We start from the raw sequence: 21,454 nt of genomic DNA on the forward strand, positions 1-21,454 counted from the left end.
GCCACCTCTAAAGAAAATATGTCAAAAGACAGTTTATTTTTACTGGTTAGTTTACATGTACGTTTTCTGCTTGCCGTAGTTAAATACACTAGAACCCCGATGTCACTAACCCCGGATTTAATGAAGCAGTGATTTTACGAATACATTCTCGGGAACCATCAAAAAATTGGACATTTTGACCAAAATGTGAAAATCAGGAAAAAATAGAAAAATAAAAACAAAATGAAAGATCATTAAAATCTGTTAATTTTAACACACAGCGTATTTTTGTGTCGGCTTTAATACTTCCAATAATGTTCATGTAATATTAACAAAAAAAATAATGGGACATTTCCTTTAAAAATATGGCAGCGGTAGGTTCTGGAACGCGAGTGGGCACACACGAAGCTCGCCCGGCTGGCTGGCCGCAGCGGCTTCATGACGCATAAGCTCACCCCTCCCTCCCCTCGTTAACATTCTTCAAGGCTAGCTCATCCCTCCCAGACACACAAACAATCTATTGTCCTTCCTTATAACACCCCAACTTCGCTCCCCTTTGAAAAACCTTCAGTGAGAAAATGCTCTTTTCACCCTTTCTTCTCCCGTAAAATTTGGCTATTATGAATGGGGTACTAAAGCGGTGAGGGAGAGGTAAGATCGTTGTAAATATTTTCGGACCCCTCCATCCCCCTAAACACGCCCAAAAAAAAAAGTATGTCAAAATATGTCACTTTTCACACCAAGTTCGAGTTCAGTCATCTCTGGCAAGGAATTTACAAGCTTTCAAAATTAAATATAAATGTATTTTAATAGCAAGGGTCATATGAAAAGGAATATACCAAATAAAATCAAGCTGCTGTCACCAAACAAAGCATAAAACGGCCCAATGCGTGGTCACTTCGTTATTGCTCGCGCGAGAGGCGAGACGTGGAATGTTAGAAGAAAGATAAATGCGGGGGAGACAGACGGCAGCCAGTGTGTTTCCTGCGTGGGGAATAAGTGGCGTAGACTTTTTTTTTATGCTGGGTGAAGCGACCTTTTTCTGTCAACCCACGGGAAAAGATAATTGCTTGAGCTGTCAAAATAAACATCGCTGCGGCAGTTAAAACAAGTCGAGGCGGGCGTGCACTCCAGTCGGTCGCTGTGTATATCTACTCGAAAAACATAACATCTCAATTAATATCAAGATTCCTTATAACCTACACGTAATGCCGGATGTTTTCAGCCTGATCCATACAAGTTCTTTAGCCACATTTTAAATGAAAACAACTGGCGGGCCAGTGTTGTGCCCTGTTTTGCGGACACATAAAGCTTTTATCAATTTGCTGACAGTTTTAATATATTTTTACCCTCCTCGTTAAAATGAAGCAGATAACGTGATTCATGGAATGGGGGTTGTCAAGCGCTGACAGCGGTCGACAGGAAGTGGTATCTATTTTTAGATATGCGCTGCCTTCGGCAGTACAGCACTCGGCAAGAGAAACGCAGTAACACGCTACTCACCACAAGAAACTTATTTTCTGTCCGATTTTCTTCGGATTTTCGGCAATTTTTTCACGGTTCCTCGAAATCGGGTTGTAATAGAGAGGTGGTCACAATAAATGGGGTCGTAACAAAAAGTTTTACTGTACTAGCAGTTTTACAGGTGTGAGTGGGTCACCTGCAGCTTCTTTGATGGCCATAAAAGATTTGGTGTTGGGGTTGGGAACATTCTTGTCTGTTACTGACTTTACATACTTGAGCATATGAGGCCACATTTCAATAGCATGAGCTGCAACTATCGAATTTTCTATCTTCCTAACGGCACAAAATTTTAAGGGAAAAAGACTACTACTGGTCGCATTCACATAATCTTCCCTCCTAGCTGGACAGTCCTTAAAAAGACAATACAAACTTGACAAAATTCTCTCCAAATCCCAGGTTGATGAAACTGATCCATACTTAAATGCACCATGAAGTATGTGTAACCCACAACTGCCAGTTTGCATTACTGCTTTATTTGTGTCTTTCTTCAGTTGATCACAAACCATGTCGTAAAATTTCCAATTGACTTTTGGTGTTTTGGACCATCCATGGAGATCTGCAGTAAAGGCATGCTGGGAAGAAAAATTTTAGAACCGAGTTGTTCATACGAACTAAACATGTCTTCTGCAGTTGCATGTCCCAAGAATCTAGAATGCATATAGCATGAGACGACTTTGTCAGTATCCCAATATCTAATATGGTAATCCAATTGCTTCTGATGAAGTTTTCTGTTAACACTCTCGTGAAAAAGCAAAACATATGAATCTTCCTTTCAAATTTTTTTCCATGAGCAAGGACCTAAACAATGGTGCTATCCCAAAACAACACATATAGGCACACTTTGTTTCTCCCAATGAAAAGCCTTTGGCAACACTATCAGGAAACATTTGTCTGAACAAGGGCCCAATATCCTCACAGACTTATATTAAAAATGGTCACTGCATACTTTAAGGGCCCACAGAATTTCTGCTTTTAACCCTTTCACTGCTACAGACGAATATATTAGTATGTAAATTGTGTCCTGTGTGTGCTAAGGACGAATATATCCGTCCTATCTAAATAGCATTGCCTGTGCGAAGGACGACTATATTCGTCTCGCTAATTTCGCTTTCACTGCTACAGACCTATAAGTACGTCTATAAACCAACACTATCTAGTGGCAGTTTCTGTAACTTATGTCGTGATTATCTATCTTCGTGGCCTGCATTCAAGGTTTGAGAGTATAGATACGGTAACTGTTTTCTTTCCCAAAAGTGTATGTACGTGTCGCATCGCGTGTGCATGCTCGAGAGAACAGTAGTCGATTGTGTCGTGTTTGTACTTTACAACTCGGACAGTTATGGTTCTTTGAAGAGAATCATATTTTTAGTGGTTCTGTATAAACTGTATGTAAAATTTTGATTTATTTCTTTGTAGTATTTACCCATGGCACGAAAAAAATAACACAAATGAGGAGCTGCTAGCAATGCTTGCAGATAGTGATGGCGACGATGTGAGTAGCATTTCAAGCAGGGATAATGGTTGGAAATCTGATAAATCACAACCAGGACCTTCCACGTTGACGACACTATCACCAGCGAAGCAAAGATTCCTTAGTTCACAGTCAGAAAGTGAAACGAGCGATGAAGAGCAGGAATACAAACCAACAGCAAAAAAAATAAGACCATAAGAAATAGCTTGGACACAGGCTAAATTTGTGCCTCATATTCATTATTTTGAAGAAAAAAGTTCTGGTAATCACACTTGTTTGACTGAAGCTGAAAACGTTAGTGATTTTTTTTACTATTTTTTTTTTTCAAAGTCAGTTATGGAGCATATTGCTACAGAAACAAATAGGTACTTTGATTTCATTGTTGAAAGCACCTCTCCATCTGAGCATTCCCACCTCAGTAAATGGGCAAAGACCAACTGGGAGGAAATGTACACTTTTTTAGCTGTCTGCATGCTTATGCCAAGAACAAAAAAAAATCAGCATAAACGAGTATTGGTCCTGAGACGCTCTTCTAAAAACACCAGCTTTCCCAGAAATCATGTCCCGAGACCGTTTTCCCTTATTGTTGAGAATGTTGCATTTTTCAGACAACAAAGTTCCTGCGAATGGTGATAGGCTAGGTAAAATTCGCACACTTGTTGACAGTCTCAGGGAGACCTTCAGATCTGCAATGAATCCATTTGCCAACTTGTGTATTGACGAGAGTCTCCTGCTCTTCAAGGGAAGATTATTTTTCAAGTAATACATTCCCTCAAAAAGAAGACGTTTTGGTATAAAAATATTTGTATTGTATGATTGTGACACTGGTTTTGTGCTAGATTTTATAATTTACACTGGTGCTGTGTCTTACATTGAAGAGGCAAGATTGAACCTAGGTAAATCTGGCAATGTTGTGGCAACATTACTGAAACCATACCTGCAAAAAGGACACACTGTTTATCTTGATAATTGGTACTCAAGTCCTACCCTTTTTGAATGGCTACATAGCAATGGTACAAATGCATGTGGCACAGTCAGAAAAACAAGGAAGCAAATGCCCAAAATGGACAAAAAGCTGAAGAAAGGAGAAGCTACTTTCAGGTCGTCTGAAAAATTATTAGCGCTAAAGTGGTGTGATCGACGAGAGGTTCACATGTTGACAACATGCCATAGTGCCGATATGATGGAGATTGCGCGCAAAAATGGAGAAAAGGTAATGAAACCAAAGTGCATCGTGGACTACAACGAAAACATGGGAGCAGTTGATAGTTCTGATAGGATAATCACTTGTATCGAGAGTGTACAAAAATCTGTAAAATGGTACAAGAAGGTTTTCTTTGACCTCCTAGACATTGCAGTACTGAATTCTTATATTCTGTACAAAATGGTGACTAGGAAAAATGTAACAATAGCCCAATTTCAGCTTGCTCTCATAAGAGAAATTCTCGAAAAACATTCAAAAGAGAGAAAAACTGTTCAAAGTGGCAGGCGATCAAACAAAGAACATCCAACCAGACTAGTCGGAAGACATTTCCCATCAGTATTAGAGATGATGTCTAAGAAAAATCCAACAAGGAAATGTATAGTATGCACAAAGAACAAGAAACGTAAGGAAACTCGCTACTGCTACAAGACCTGTGATGCTTCACTATGTATTGTGCCTTGCTTTGAGATATACCACACAAAAGCAAACTTTTGAAGATATGTGGTTTATTTTATGTACATATGCCTCAATATAAAAGATAACATAAAAACACAAAAAGTTATTAAAATAAAAAAATTTAAAAAATTCTTAATATTAAAAAATTAAAAATTAAAAAAAAAAACGGTAATTGAAAATAATAAAATTACAAAAATTAAAATTATATATATATAAAATGTTAACTTCGCCAGTGCGATCAAACAGAAGGATCTGAATTTTATGATTTCATAAAAAATTAGTTCAGCACAGAGGGTGCAACACCTACAAACACAGCTTAGCAACAACATAGTGAGCTCCTACCCTCGTCAATAGCAGTGAAAGGGTTAAAAGGTCCTGGCCAGTAACGAAAGAACTAATCAAACCTACCTGTTGATCCTGTTGAGAATACTGGATATCTGGTTTAATGACTGCTAAACTTGTAGATAGGCCATCTTGTGAATATTGTTTACCGCCGAGATATAATTGTATTCCAAGTTTTGGTTTTTCACTTGCAAGAAAAACATGTTTTTTTCCCCACCCATATGACTTGTTAATGCCGATACACCCATGTTACTGATATTGAAAATGCTACTACATAAAACGCATTTGGCTTTGTTTCTGTCTGTCGCTTTTTGTAGCCATTTACTGAATTTAGGGTTACGTAACCACAAATCGTTAAAAGTATAGTTCCCAGGCATTGTGATAAATGTTAACAGTATCTCTCAAGTTGAATACATCAACACACCAAAAGCAGTATCAAACACGCTAAAAGAAAAAAATAATATAAAGTGTGAAAGAACTGTAGTTTTTACACACGTAGAGATAAAAACATCACATAATAAATACCAAAGTCTTTGCATATGTGAACGTGTACACAATAACAACAGCTGCAAAAATTAAATCACAATGCAACTATCAAAGCCGGCAAAAACAATCGCTTCGCAACTCGCGGAAAGTAAAATCTAAAAACGAAGTCGGAACTTATATTAAAACATTTCTAGAAATAAAACTTTTCCTATTACAATTACTAAGACAATGCCTTGCAATTAGAAGCATGTAACCCGCACGTGAGCTAAAAGTACCAGGGGGGGGGACACTTCATAGGGTATAGCAAACGCATTTTTCTAGTTGCTATACAGCTTTATCCAACATCTAAGCATAAAAATAATATATTTACTTAAAAGAAAATAAACGAGTTTTCGTTGGCACGTTGAACCACTTGTTTATCCATCAACACCATAATTAATGGCGTCGGCGTTGAATTAAGCGATATTAGGTTAATAAAAAATTTCTAAGGAAATTTTGTTTCAATCATGTTGAAATAGTAATCTCGTTAAATAATATCAATGATTTCATGAACTGCTTTATAAATCACTGTTATGAAACATGCCTGATTCAGCTACGTGTTGTGTTAACTACTGCTACAACAAGAGAAGAGATAATAATAATTAACTTTACTTTAAGTTTCCGCTTGACGAAATTAGGTATGTGTAAATTATTAAAATGAAACAAAATAAAAGTTTTGTGTAATTAAAATAGTGATGAGCATTTTGTTTTCATGCCCTACAGAATTTCCTCTTTTCAGGTAGTGTGTAGTCGCACATTGAGGACAAGCACACAATACATAAATACTTAGGTACTGTTCTAAATGTCAATGAGTCTCAAATTCTGCTCAAACTTGCTGCTTATGTACTTTAATTAGTCTAAATGTTTTATATGAATTTTATTTTTAGGTTGAGAGGGAGGTGTGGGTAAAAATTTCGTATTGCGTATTCAAGTCTATCCCTTGATACTAATAAATGGCATGATCCTGAATACATTGATCCTGTGGTAATGATGCTTGCTGTTTTAACATTAATTAAAACAGCAAGCATCATGTGCCACCGGATAAATTATACATGATCATGCCAACAGGATCAAGGGATAAACTTGGATACGTGATACGGAACAATTACCGAGGTGAGGGTTGCGAAAAAATGAAGTGTCTTAAATTTTTATGTTGAAATTAAGGTTTTTTTTCCTTAACAATTTATTGCTACACACGTGTCTTCAAGAAGTGAAGATACGATAAAGATTTGTACTTTCACCTAATCCATAAAGAATTAGATGCTATTGGTAACAGCTTCATTTCAGTTTTTGTGGAAAAATTGTACATCATAGGTAGTTAAATTTGCCAGAAATACACATTGCCTGTGTTAAGGATTATATACTTCTGCACGTTTTTTTATGCATTTTGTTTGCGATTTGTAATGCAATTCGGTAGGTACCTACGAAAATCCTAACCTTAACTTCAATCAACGTGATTCTACTAGAACAGAAATTATTTCTTGGACATAAAAAAGGCAGCAATTTATTATAATCCGAAAATATGTTACATGTTATGCATTTTAACAAATGTTATGCTACGTAAAGAAATTTTTTTTAACCGAAATGAGGTTAAGTGAAACACTGTCCCGAAGGTAAGAAATTTACTTATTGTTTTAAAAATATTGCTCTCCTAAATCATTATATGTTACGTTTACCGATATTTAATTAAATGATTTGCTTATAAGGGGAAAAAAAATAAAATCAATATTTTTATAAATATTAATGCATGCACGAAACAAGTCACAAGCTGGCCAACATTCAGTTGAAGCTGCAAATTTCCCTACTATTCAAATTAGTGTTTTAAGCACATTAACTGCAAATTGTACTTTCTAGGATCAATGTTGTATTTAAATTAAAAATTTACTTATAATTTGAAACGTAAGTCTTACTCCAGAAGGTACTTTATCTCGGTTTTAAGCCATTGCAACTTCGTTTTAATCTTTGTCAAGTTTGCGTTTTTGTATAGCAACTAGCGCATTTCTGAATAAAAAAAAACGTAGAACTGCAATAGCATTGAGTGTCCACTCTGTACTAGTACTTTATTTACTCTATGAAAAGTACAAAGCAAAACCACCATCTTGCATCTATCTTCTTTTGTTTGTACCACATTTACCACGCTATACCATATTTATTCTGCATATTCCAAAAATCTATACCACATCTACCACGTGATACTATACAGTAGAAACCGTTTATAGTGAACCCGCCTATAATGAATTCCCGTTTATTGTGAATTTCCATCTCGGTCCCGGCAAAATGATGTGAGGTTATGTATTAATTTATTGGATATAGCGCACAACTTTTGTCAATGTTGATACGTTTTCCCGTGTACCACGAACAAATTTTGCCGACATAATGGACATTTATCTCAAATGTTTTCATTTAATTACAAGTTTTTTCACAAAACGTCTATTCTGGATCACATTGAAGTTTTTCTCCGCAATACGCTACTCGATTGTCCACTGTTCATATTATAAACAAGTCGTATTCGAGTGGCCTCGGTAGGTTACGTGTAGCCAAAGATGGTGATCAGTTTGGTAAAATAAAAAATAGTTTTCCCTTCATAGTTAAAGAATGGGCGAACGCGCCTACATTTAATATGTTATCAAAATTAAACATAAATTACCACCACACAAATACGTATGTACATTATAGCAGCAAATTCAATATTTTTACGTCTCATTTTTATCGTTCACGTTTCAGACATTTTGATCGAGTAAGGTTCGTAAGACTACCACTAGATAGAACTCTGTGGACTAAATTTTTCCATAGAAAGTGAGAAAATTTTGTTCCAGCTTTAGCAACTGCAATACTAAATGATACGTAGTGATCTTTGATGTGCCAAACTCGTTACTTTTCGTTTATTTACTTTTGACGGTAAAAAGAATTTTGTGTTATTAAGCTGCAAATGTGCTTCAATAAGAAATATGTACATAAAAAGGGATGAAAACGCGGTAAAAAACATAAGGCATTATCTGTGCGAGATAAACTGGACATTATTGAAAATATAGACTCCAACTCCACTGTCCCGCACGTGTTAATAGCAAAGGAACTGGGAATTGCAACATCTACATTAAGTACAATATTAAACAAGCTGAACAATCTTCTTTCTCAAGCTGTGAATACAGAGTATTAAACGCCTGAAAAATGGAAAATACGCCGATGTCGAAGAACCATTAATAGAAAGTTTGTACATGTGTAGTGCATTAAAAATATCTGCATTTGCTCATAAAACTGTTGCTTTGAGTATTTTCATTCGTTCTTTTCTTGGCTTAGGCCAATGTGTAGTTAAGATTTTGCTTTTGAGTATGTATTGTCAATATAAATGTTTTCCCAGATATAAAGTTTCCCCTCTATAGTGAACATATAAACTACTCCCTTCAGATTCGTTATAACAGGGTTCTACTGTATTTACTCCTGTGTACCGAGCTATGTCCAATAACACACAGTTACGCAAATAACACACGTGATCCATTATTTTAGACCATCCATAAACGATAATGTTGTGCGCCAATGGAACACAGAGAAATTCCCAAATCCAAATTTGTTTACGAAAATTCACTCGGTTAGCGTCCGTTCACGCCAGTAAATTATATTATATAAATAACATAAAAAAATTATGGTTTTGTCTTCCTAAGCTTGGATTTTAATGGTAGGAAACTAGCTGGAATATTATGTTACCAGAAAATTCAAGGATTTTCCAAGGACTGGATTAAATTCAAGGACTTTTCAAGGCCTTTTAAGGACATGGTTAAAGTTCCAGGACATTCCAGGGCCGTACGAACCCTGGATAAAACACGGTACTCTCTGTATAATGTACAGAAAACACAGAATTTAAGACTGGGCAATGAATAAAATAAACTGTGAACATGAAAACACAGAAACCTGTACGATGTGACTGTGTAAGGGGCAGATATACATACAATAACAAATGTTAAATTGTAAAAGTGCATAATTTTTATCTGATATTTAAAAAATTAATATTATTTAAAGTGACCAAAGACCAATCCGCAACATATTCACAGAAATAAACTTGGCAGAATGATTAAAAAAAATGCAAAAATAGTTACCAAATATGTTGGGCACATATTACAACAAAAGTTTATATATTTCACTATGTAAATCTCACAGTTTATGATGAATTTAATATCTCAGGGTTTTTATTTCAAAGTTTATGAATAATTTAAACAAGTATTTTAGTGGCAACATCTTTTAAAGGTCTTTAAATTACGTTTAAAACCATAACACAGTATGTAAACAAAACCTTCAGCGACTCAAAAAATAACTTTATGATGTTCGTAGATTGAAAATGCAAACAAAACAAATGTACACAGTTTCAGTACTCTGTAATACCATGATATCCTATAGATGTGTGAGGGATTTGGCATGGAAAAGGGAGGTGCTATTAAAATTAAAACAAGTGCTGTACAATACTTACTATGTGCCCAAAGTTAAAGACATGAACTGTAGACATGAGAGATGCTGGGAAGATCAGAGCAATAGGTATGAATTTCATGAAAATGTTGGCAGTTACGAGGCGAGACAGGAACAGGAATGAGAAAGTGCAAGTAGAGCTGGAGCACAGGACCAGAACTGAATCATGAAAAAAACAAGAATGAGATGAGATGGTATGGCCATGACCAGAGAATGTAAAAAGAGAAGCTGCCTAGGAAAAAAATGGAGTTCAAGTACACAGAAAGAAGCCTCAAAAGAAGAGAAAAGAGCAGAAGTGCAGAAGAGAGGAGACAAATGGAGGCATTTTACTTTGCATAACTGGCTGCAGGCTGAAAGCAGTTGATGATGAGATGAAGAACAGGGTATAATTATGTGTATATCAGACCCACTTGCATGACCATGTAAAAAAACCTATGCAAACTTTAACTGTGTAGGTTAATTAAATAGTGTAATACTTTTCTCTGCAACAAGTAACAACTGCAAAAGTAAGCCTAAGACTGATTTGATATTATACACCAGAAATGATATCCAAAAATTTGTTGTCTTACTCTGCTGGACAAAGATTATAAGATGGCTATAGCCCTGGGCTGGATGACTCACCTCATCTGTGTTGTTGATCTGCTGCAGCGTATAGTCACGCACCACGGACGGAGAGAACTCCACGATGTAGGTGAGGATGTCTATGGAGGCCGTTTTGGTCTGGGCGTCATCTGCCGCCAGGGTGATTTCCAAAGCCGGTAGGATGCCCAGCGAAGACAAAGTCTGCAACACGAATGGTGATGAGTCCTCCCCTCCACACCATTATCACCAACACTCCCAACACAGTGACACACTCACCTTGTAGAACGTCTCCTTAGCTTGAGGTTGTAGGTTTTGGGAGAAGTTGCAGAACTCTTTCAAGAACAGCACAAGGTCCCGCCGCTTCATATCATCTGTGGACTCATCTGTGAGCTGGGAGAATAGTTCGTTCAGGAACTTGTCATCCTCCTGAAGTCAGAACGAACATAAACACTTACATACAGATTGTTATGGGCATTGCAAAATTAAACATCACCACCATAAATAAATTATAAAATATTAACACGTGTTCGAAACAATTTTAAAATATAGATATTGGATCTTTGGTCAGCAGCAGGTCGACTAAAGAACCTTTTAGCCTAAGGTGTCATAACTATGATGCCTTATTGTTATGACGATCACCTTATGACGCGAAAAAAGAGATTAGGTTTCTCCTTGTCATTAGTGTTGCGCCTTACATAATGCATCTCAAGTATGACACTACAACCTCCTATAATTTGCAGCAGTTGGTGTTACTGACACACCGATTTTGTTACCTATTGAAAGCCTTGTGGTCTAGTTAACATGATAAAACACTACATAAACCTTACTCTTGAAATATTTGAAATTATGTTTCTGTATTTACTGTGTGTTATAGATTTTATTTGAACTATCCACATAGACACTGTTGTATTCACACATATAATGATTTCAAAAATGTGTAGTACACATGTTCAGTATAGGCCTACATTATATTTGTTGTTGGTGGCTTTTCCCCCTGACTAATGGTGTTATGCTCAAATTCATTACTAGTAATTTAAACATATTAATATAATTATGTCTTATTTTTAACTGTAGGACTTTTAATAGCAGCTAAAAATAACACACATTAGGTCCTTTAACTAGGCCTGTGCGAATATTCGAATTTTCGAATATCAAAACGAATAGTTAATTATTCGTATTCGATTCGATTTTGAACACTAACACTTCGAAAAAACGAATATTTAGTCATTTACGAAAAAGGCTGAGCGGGATCACTACATCTGGCCACGTAAAGCCCGTTTGAACACAGTAATGCGGAGCGATAACTAACGTATTTTATGAAGAAGAATGTCGTCAGGTCATTAAAATAGATTTGAACTGTCAGCATACTGATAAAGATAAATACGTGTCTGTAAAATCCATACAACCGGGACGTTATAGGTGACAGTTTTCAGATTAGAGGGTGAAACATAGTTTGTCGGCACTGTAATTTCGTTCCGAAAGTGACGGCGAAGAGAAAGAAAATTGTACAGACCATGTGGAAAACATCTGGCCGCATACTCACAGCAAAGACTCCAAAAGCCTAACATGCTACGTCAATGTTTTTCAATAGGATAATACACAGTAAACGACCGGACGCAGACGGAACCCCCCCCCCCCCCCCCCCCCAACTTCATTCCCTTCCCACCCTTTCCAAATTCCTCGCGTAGTGACAGCTCAGGCAATTATCCTGTCCCGGGATAATGCGTACCGAGTTATACGATTTTAACGCGGGGAATAAATAATTTTTTTTAATAATATAGAGCGCCAGGAAGCTTTGCTGACCAACTGGAACTGTATAGGTATGTAGGTATGGCAAGTTTTTTTTTATCAAAAAATTATTTGAACAGTATAAAAAAAACTTTTCTGATTTACAAACTTTGACCCGAGAACTGAACTTTGTGATATAATGTGCAAGTAAAATTATAATTTTTTTTAAAAACCTAATAAACAAAGGAAATCTGAAGAAGCTTTTTATTTTTAAATAAAAACTCTACCAAGTTATAAAAAACAGATCTACATGTCTATAACAGTGTTGAATTGTATTTGTTATTATTCCGGGTTGTGTTACCGGGCCAACCTGGATGATTTTGACTCCATGCCAAAATCTATAAAATTGGTTGTAAGGAAGGGCAAAACCAAGGATATTTAATTATAAACATTTTTAAAAATTTTGTTACTCTTGTATAATGTACTAGCCCACTTTGTGAATGTACAGTGACGAAATAACTACGATGCGAAGCACAACACAAGGTTAGGTCAATACATGTAAACAAAAAAATTCCATAGTATTCATTGTCAATGTATACTTTGTAGATAAAAATATATTATTTATTCCTGTTGTACATTATTTTTAATTTTTTTATTTAAATTTGTGACATGCCCACCGATAGTTGGAGAACCATAATGGTGAGTACAAACATATATAAAAAAAAACACACAGACACGAAAATGCAGTCACTGCACACGGCCAGGCACCACAAGCATGTTGCCAAAGTGAAGATGAGCATCACCCACAATGAAGACAAACCATACATGTGCAGGGACCAGATAAAATAACAATAGAAAAAAGTTAAAAAAAACACATAAACATAATACATTAACACAAACAAGACATACATAGAAGGGCAAAGACATAACTTGATACATTAAACAGCTAGTCAACTTTGAATAAATAACATATTTTATTTTTAAAAAAATCCATTTTTTAGGCTTATATAATACATATCTTGTACTAGTGTTGAATATTATGGGATAGAACTATTATATTAGTGTTATATTATTATTTAATAAATACGGATGGGACGAATCCACACTTTGGTCGAATCCGAATCCTTGTTCGAATCCTCAGTGTTTGTCATCGAATCTCGAATCCCAGTCCCACACATAACTTCACCACATGTTATTAAAAAAAAACACACATTTTTTATTTTAAAAAATTACATAGGCCTATGTATTAAAAAAAATCACATGTGTATTTATAAAATTCTAAAATAAGTGCATAGTGTATACACCTGATATAAAATAGAGACAAATAACCTCAAAAACCACACACGTAAGTTTGCATCTGTCTAATTCTCTGTTAAATTAATCCTTCCTATGTTTTCAATAAAATATGTTTGTATAACAGACACCATTTAAAAAAAGTTACGATTTTTTCTGCAATGTTATATTATTGAAGGTTGGAAATGATCGAGTAGTTATGCTAATTGACAAAATGCAGAGTAGTTTATCTTATGTTTGTGCTATTTCCGTTACCTTTATAATACAGTTTAGGTATACAATTTTCTAGAGCTGGGCGAACCTCAGTTCTCTGGTTTCGAACCGAACCAAACTGAACTGAATTGAACCATTGCAAAAAAATTTTGAACCAAGCCGAACCAAACCTTATACAGAAATAATTGTTTTGAATTAAAATGAACCGACCACCAGCATTTTGGTCTTTAACTGAATGGTGAGAAAGAAAGGTTCACAGCCATATGTAAAATTAAAATATTATATAGCTTAGCTTCATTAAAACATTTCAAAACATTTTATAAGTAATGTTTATGCAATAAATAATGAAGGAAAGAAAATAGTTTAAGAGAAAATAATTTTGCATTTAATTCCCCCCCCACACACACACACAAACACACACACAAACAAACACACACACACACACACACACATATTTAATTCCTGAAGAAGTTCCATCTAAATTTAAAAAAGACTATTTTCCTTTTTTAGTGTACACTAACCTTTATTTAAAAAAATATAATATTATAGACGAACATTCAGCATAAGGCCACATAACATATTTTTGTGGTAGACATAACCTAACATTTTTAATAAGTAAAACTTTTTAATAGGACATCAAAAAAAGTCAAATGTGAATTAAGTTACCTATCTACATTACAAAACCCGCTGACTGCAGTTGCTGTTTTCTTGGAAGAATGCTGCTCGTCAGAAGAAACTTTAGACATTTTTTGGGGTAGTTCTGGGTCATCTGGGTCATCATTATCTTTTCTCCATTTGGAAAACTTAAACGCCGTAAGCCTGCTCATCGCAAATCACCTCAAGAACAATAATATTGTAAACGTAACGTAAGAAGTGTGGTTATAGAAATTTGTGTCGGAAAAAAGAAAACACGAGAAATAATGATGGCTGCAGCGACTACGCTAGTCAACTTAGTACCGTACTGTAAAATTTACTGGACCAGTATTTTTAATACACAAGATTAAATTAATATTTTCAGTACCTGACTGTTATAACCAAAAAGACCAAAGAAAATAAATACATCCCAGTAATTTAAAATACGTGATTTACGTAATCATTTCCCAACGAATTTGTCTTGTGTTAACTTGATCAAGTTAGTTTTGCCGTAACACGATAGTTATAGTACATGCGCTTTAGTTTAACGTATCGGTTACGCAATCTTTGGTGATTTTACAACACTTCTTGTACACGCACTATAGTTAAAGGTATAATATACAATACCTTTGGCATTTGTACGATAGTTTATATTACATAGTACGAGAAATGCATACAAAATTCTCTAAAGTAAACAAAAAACAAAGCGCACCTATATGAAAAAATGCTATGCGAGTTATGCGACGATTAATTTTTATTTTGTCTGCGCTCGAAACTGTTGAGGCGACGATTATGCGATAAAAGTCGGAATATTACAAGTAATGCAATTTTGTTGTGCTGTTTTGTGAATGGTATCAAATGGGGGTTAGAAAAATAGAAAAAAGTAATTTTTTTTTAAAACGAACGTTCGGTTTTTCGAATATATTTTAAGAGGTTTCGAACCGAACCGAACCAAACGTAAGGGTTCGGTTTGGTTCTAAATTTTCGAACTTCGCCCAGCACTACAATTTTCAATTACTACCTAAAACTCTTAAAAACCCACCTCGGATCCTACGGATCCTCGAATCCATAGGATTCGGTATATTCGACGAATCCAAGATTCGAAAATCCCATCCCTATTAATAAGGGAACTTATTAGTAATGGTTGGTATCAACAGTTGAAGAGGGAATATTAATTACAGTGTTTTCAAGAATATAATTAAATTTTAATTTATGATTTTAATTATGACATTTTTTTACAAATAGTGAATCTAATATCTCTTATTGATGACAAGGAGCCAAGAGGAGAGTGTAAAACATAATTTTTAAAATTCTTATTCTGATTTATAATTTTGATTAATCCATTTTCGACTTTATCTAATTTATCACTGCCTGATTTACTACTGGTATTCCTAATGATAGAACCATATTCAAGTATGGATCTAACTAGGGATGCGTAAAGAATGAGAATAGAATATAATTTAGATACAGTAAATGTTATATGTTTTTTAAGTGCAAGCAAGAGTTCTATTCACACCAGATATTAAAGATTGAATATGATAATGAAGAATAATTTAGAATTGAAAGCTATACCTAAATCTCTAAAATGGTCTATGGATTTTTTAATAGGACAATTTAAAAGTATATTAATAATATTAAGATAATGATATCCTACTAATATTATAAACACGAAAGTTTGTAAGTATGGATGGGTGTTTGTTACTCTTTCATGTAAAATCTACTGAATGGATTTTAATGAAACTTTACAATAATATAGCTTATACATCAGAATAACACATAGGCTACATATTAATATGAAATTACATCCTTAATGGAGTGAAAAAGTGAAAATTTCATTTTATAACAGAAAAAATTATAGGTCATAGACATACAAATAGTGAGTGAGTGTCATTTCTCTGTCTGCCACACGATCATACACATAGTAAGGTCTTGCAAATTCATATTTTTCTCCTTGGTGAGACCAGCCCGCTTAGTGGAGCTCGCAGCGGCTAGCAAAATAAAGGTGCTAATAACAGTTTGGTTCTTAACTTCGTCAATAGATAGAGTTGCCTTGAATTTTAAACGAACCTTCGTTCGAAGCGTTTGTCATGTCTTTAATTTTCGTTTGTTTGTGCCGTTTCTCGTTCCTATACCATTTATCCGATTGCGATTAAATTTTGGTGAGTTGTTATGCGGATGCCCGTGAAGGTTTCTGAGATGGTATTACTATTTTGCAATAGTTGGAGCACGAATCTTTTAAAAAAAAATAAGTTTATTTCATATTACATAGCGGCACTTCGTCTGTTTTTGTTGTCTAAGTGCGCACGCATGAGACAATTTATTTAAATATAAAAGAGAGACAGGGAGTGATATATATATATATATATATTTTTATATATATATATATATATATAGTGAGATTGAGAGAGACAGAAAGATATGTTGAGATAGAGCTAGGTACAGAGAATGAAATGGGTTAGATAAAGAGATATATAGATGTATAGTGCTATATAGAGATTTATATATAGAAGAGATAGAGATAGTGGGAGGTATATATGTAGATATAAAGAGATAAATAGAGATAGATGGATACATATATATAGATGTAAAAAGAGATAAATATATATTTAGAGATATGGATGGATGATTTGTATATGTGTAACTACTTTAAACATATTACAAAACAAAACTGAATGAAGCATTGCAATGCATGCTGAGCATTAGATAGATAATGTAATCATTTCAATAGTAGTAATCTCTTATTTTTCAGCTTTTTTCTATAGTGCTTTATGAAGTCTAGATTACATATAGACCACCAATTTTTCGATATATACAGGTAAATAACTATACACTGGCAGAACAACGTCTGTCGGGATCTGAAAGTGATATACTAATTTATTTTGCACACTTGACATTCAAATTAAGAATACAATTACTAACTACATCTGATTTCGAAAAAGTTCCCCTTCACCCTGTTTTCAGCCCGGGCAACGCCAGGTGCTGCAGCTAGTTTACTAAAATAAGTTATCGTTGTGGTTTTATTGTTAATAAATACACCACATTATAATTACACCAAATAACAATTGTGTCTCTGCAGTAAATACCAGTCATGTACAGAAGTAGTTCTGGTAATTTAAAGGTTATCCACAAACAGAAAACCAGTACTAGTGTGTTTTAGGACTTAGTTACATCATATACGAATACACTAGAGTCCCGTTATAGCAAGGTGTCACGGTTCCAGATTTGATCCTCGCTATAACCGTGTCCTCGCTATAACCGAATTGGACCAATTTTGGCCCCCGAAAAATAAAAATTAACCGAAAATAGCATAAAAATTGTGTTTAAACCTGTATAATTGGAAAATAACAGGTTATATTAACGAAATCTAAATTTCTGTGAGCAGATGTGTGAATTCTCTTTAAAACGATACCCCATAAGTACGGATGCGATCACCGATTGCGTCAAAATAACCCGAATACCCTACCAAGCCAAGTAAGTATAGCATCTCAGCCCGCGGCCGACACAGCATTGTCCTGCTATCTATCGTCGACGCGGGCTGTCTGCTGGTGGCCATGTTGGTTCGGGATGTTAACAGGTGGTGCTAGTGTAGCACGACGATTTAATTCCTTACAAAAAAGCAGGAGTGCGGCTGCGGCAACGCACGTACGCCTCAAACGTAATAGTCGCTGGAAAACTATACTTTTTTTTCATTTAAAGAAACCTGTCAACTTTTTTAGAAAATAAATTTGGTATTAAACTCACCACCCCTTTCTCGGACAGATACCCCAACAACTGACCCAAGCAAAAGTTACAAGAAAAGTGCCCTAGCGATGCGGAAATAAATACGGTAGTGCCGACTAGAGGTGTAAAAGTAACGAAAAAATGCATAACCGTATGTATTCGTTACTATAACAATTAGTACTCGTTACTATCGTTACGTAACTCGTTACTTCTGATACCGCATAACATGCTATGTTATGTTGCAGTAACGAATCCAGTCGTATTGCGTACGCGTACAGTATGACGTCGCGTAAATAATAATAAATAGAATGTAAACAATTAACAATATTTGATAATTAATAGTTTTTGTTAACCAAGAAACAATTAAATCTCATTAGAGCGGTTTTTTAATATTATCTCTTTTAAGATAACAAAAAAAAAAGTGAAAATACGCGATTATAAAAACAAAAACATACATATTTCTAATTTGTAAAAAATACTTTCTTACGTTGTTTCTGTTCCAACCTCAAACTTTGTCTACACGCGGCACAGATAACTAACGGAAGTTTGATAAAAGAAAGAAAGGATGGGATTCTATTTTTAAGCCACGCACTTAGGTGGCGACTGCACGGCTGAAGAATGTGACGCGTCAACGGCAAGATGTCTAGTGGCGAGTGAGAGGGGTGGAGATAAAGCAGACAAATAACAAAAGCACGCTACAAGCGATCACGCCGTAAATTCCTCAAAAATACCTCGTTATAGCCATGTTCTCGCTATTACCGTGCTCGCTATAACGAGATTCTACTGTATATTAAAAAGAAAACAGGCAAAGTCCCAACTATAGGAATATTGAGCTAGCAACTTGTAACCTGGAGTAGGAATTATTTAAAGAAACATAAAAATTTATACCATTTAGATAACTAGAAAACCAGTTCAGGTATTTATCAGTAAAACTATATTATGTTAAAAATTTATTTTCCGATAATTCCAAAATAATTATGAAAGTTTACATAGTAACGTTTTTTTCCTATGAATTATGAAATTCTGTGTGATATTTTTTACTTCAAGATTTAGTTTTGTTTTGACTCGTCGAATAAAAGTGATTTTTAAGGAAGATATACAAAATAATTTATAACTATGTTTAAAGCAAAGCATAAATTCTGAGTATCTTACGTCTTTAACGTAACAAAAAGTAACCAAAGAAATTATAGCCAAAAAATGGTTGAATCTAAGATGGTGTCTTCTGTTTCTATCCCTCCCCAAATTCATCATAAACTTTATGACATACATTTTAAGTGCATTATTACAACGCGAGACTATGTCGCATTCAAAGAATGTGTTTGTTTTACTTTCCCGCATGATAAAAGTGTCACAACGTTAGGAAACAGAAACACATGAAAAATACTGGGAACCAAAACAGAAGATTTGATAAGTTGGTATTGGGTCGGTTATTTTAAAGAAACCAAAACTAGAACCAAAAATTAAAATTCAGGGAACTGTACAGGTCTACCTAAAATAACCCACACTCAGAAATTTCTAGCTATATCCTTGCTTTTCATCAATAAAATTCCCCGACTACCTAAGATACCTAAGAAACTCCAGACATTTCCCTGTTTCTGAAAATCCCACACATCTTAGTTCTCTCTGTTTTCTTCTTTGCTAGCCACCCTGATGATAAAAAAATTAATACTTTCAGAGCAAACATAGGATTTGTCTCACGTGTGTACATATTCTCACTACATACACTAAAACAGATGCATTGCTCAAATACAGTCATTTCACACACCAAAGCCAGAGAACCAAGACAATGTACATTTTAGGACAAGAAATCATACATACTTGTATCAGCGTTACTATTTCCACTTTATTGAAGAAAATGAAACTTGACAATGTTGAAAGCATATTGTCTTCAAATACTGATGGGGTAGGTAAAACAACATCTTGGATATACTGCACACGGTATGTCTGGTGAATCTTCGCAAGCAGCTCCGGGTTTGTAATAGGAATGACTTCTTTGTACCTGTAGGTATTTCAACACAGAGTGTTAAAAATAATCAGCAATATTAAAGCAGGGTTGGCTGATTTCAACCACAATGGTTTAAAACATGGTTTAAACCATGGTTTTAACCAAGTGTTTTTTTTATAAAAAAACCAAATGTTTTTTTTAAATAATATATTTTTAATTAGAATACCTTAATTTATTATAATGACGGTCTAATTCCTCTCTAACAACAACAAAAGTTTGGTCATTAATGTTTGTTGTGATTTACAGGAACAAAAACATTATATATTAATCAAGATATTATCATTTAAATTATCTGAGTAAGTTATAAATCATACCCAGAAAAATACTCCTTCAGAATTAAAAACATTAAATAATCCATTCCTATTCTATAGGAAATCCCTGACTGTAATGTAAATCCCCACTCTATGGGGAATACCCATTCTATGCGGAATCCTCCTTCTGTGGGAAAATACCTTTTCTGTGGCCAAGTCCCAGTTAAATGTGCAATTGGTCGATTCCAGAATCAGAATTTGCCCAACACTACGTTCAAAGTGTAACAACTCTGTAAGTCTAGTTAGTCAAGCAAGAACAATGCTAGTGCTATTGTCGCACTCACCTAGCCAACTGCTTCAGGTACTGTCTGTGTCGCTTGGGTGTCGGGGACGATGGGTCGTACTCTAGACAACCTACAACGTCAAAAATTGTCTCCTCTGGAAAAAAAACACAACATTATTTATAGCATTAGCATTCTCACATATGAAACATTGTAAGAAAAACAGAGAATGACTAGCATCTAAAGAACCTGATGTAAAAGTGCAAACAAGAGAGAAGACTCTGCAAATAAAAAAATAACAGTGCAACACACTGAAGGACGATCAACAAAAATATCATAAAAGGAACGAATTTTAGTATAAATGGCACTAGTTATGACTAGTGTTATTTTTATGCCAATTTCGTTTCAATAATCAGCAATTGCGGTGTTTTGTGTTTTTATAGGAAAACGTTTTTTAAAACGATATTTTAAAAAAAGAAAATTTTTTACTACCGGTACTTACATTTTTTTCAAAAGTTTAAAGCACCGTACTGATGATCACAAATTTAGAACAAAATTTATTTGTGCACTCTTACGTTTCTATTATTCTGATTACGAACAATTAAAAATTAAGAAATGAATGCTGTATGTACAAAAGTTTTGTTACAATAAAAGTGGTTAAACTTTAGTCATGTTAACGCTACACACTTCAGGTCTTGTTGAAATTAATCATTGTCAGAATTTCAGCATTTTCTGGTAACAGCCTGCGGCGCCGGTCACTTACTACGAGTGAATAATGTGAGAAGGACCTCT

General features: G+C 34.8%; 1 protein-coding gene across 3 annotated transcripts in view; it reads right to left on the bottom strand.

Moving 5' to 3' along the window:
* The window catches only part of LOC134527491 (serine/threonine-protein phosphatase 4 regulatory subunit 3), a 269,007-nt gene that overhangs the window by 158,683 nt on the left and 88,870 nt on the right, over positions 1–21,454 (bottom strand). For all 3 annotated transcript variants that reach the window (XM_063360215.1, XM_063360213.1, XM_063360214.1), the window contains exons 8-11: positions 20,726–20,819; positions 19,944–20,124; positions 10,815–10,964; positions 10,578–10,739 (exon numbers count right to left, since the gene is read on the bottom strand). In XM_063360215.1, the coding sequence (XP_063216285.1) occupies positions 10,578–10,739; positions 10,815–10,964; positions 19,944–20,124; positions 20,726–20,819 (587 nt within the window). The remainder of the gene's footprint in view (positions 1–10,577; positions 10,740–10,814; positions 10,965–19,943; positions 20,125–20,725; positions 20,820–21,454) is intronic.

Source organism: Bacillus rossius, chromosome 1 (genome assembly GCF_032445375.1).
Source record: "Bacillus rossius redtenbacheri isolate Brsri chromosome 1, Brsri_v3, whole genome shotgun sequence".
Classification (NCBI taxonomy): domain Eukaryota; kingdom Metazoa; phylum Arthropoda; class Insecta; order Phasmatodea; family Bacillidae; genus Bacillus; species Bacillus rossius.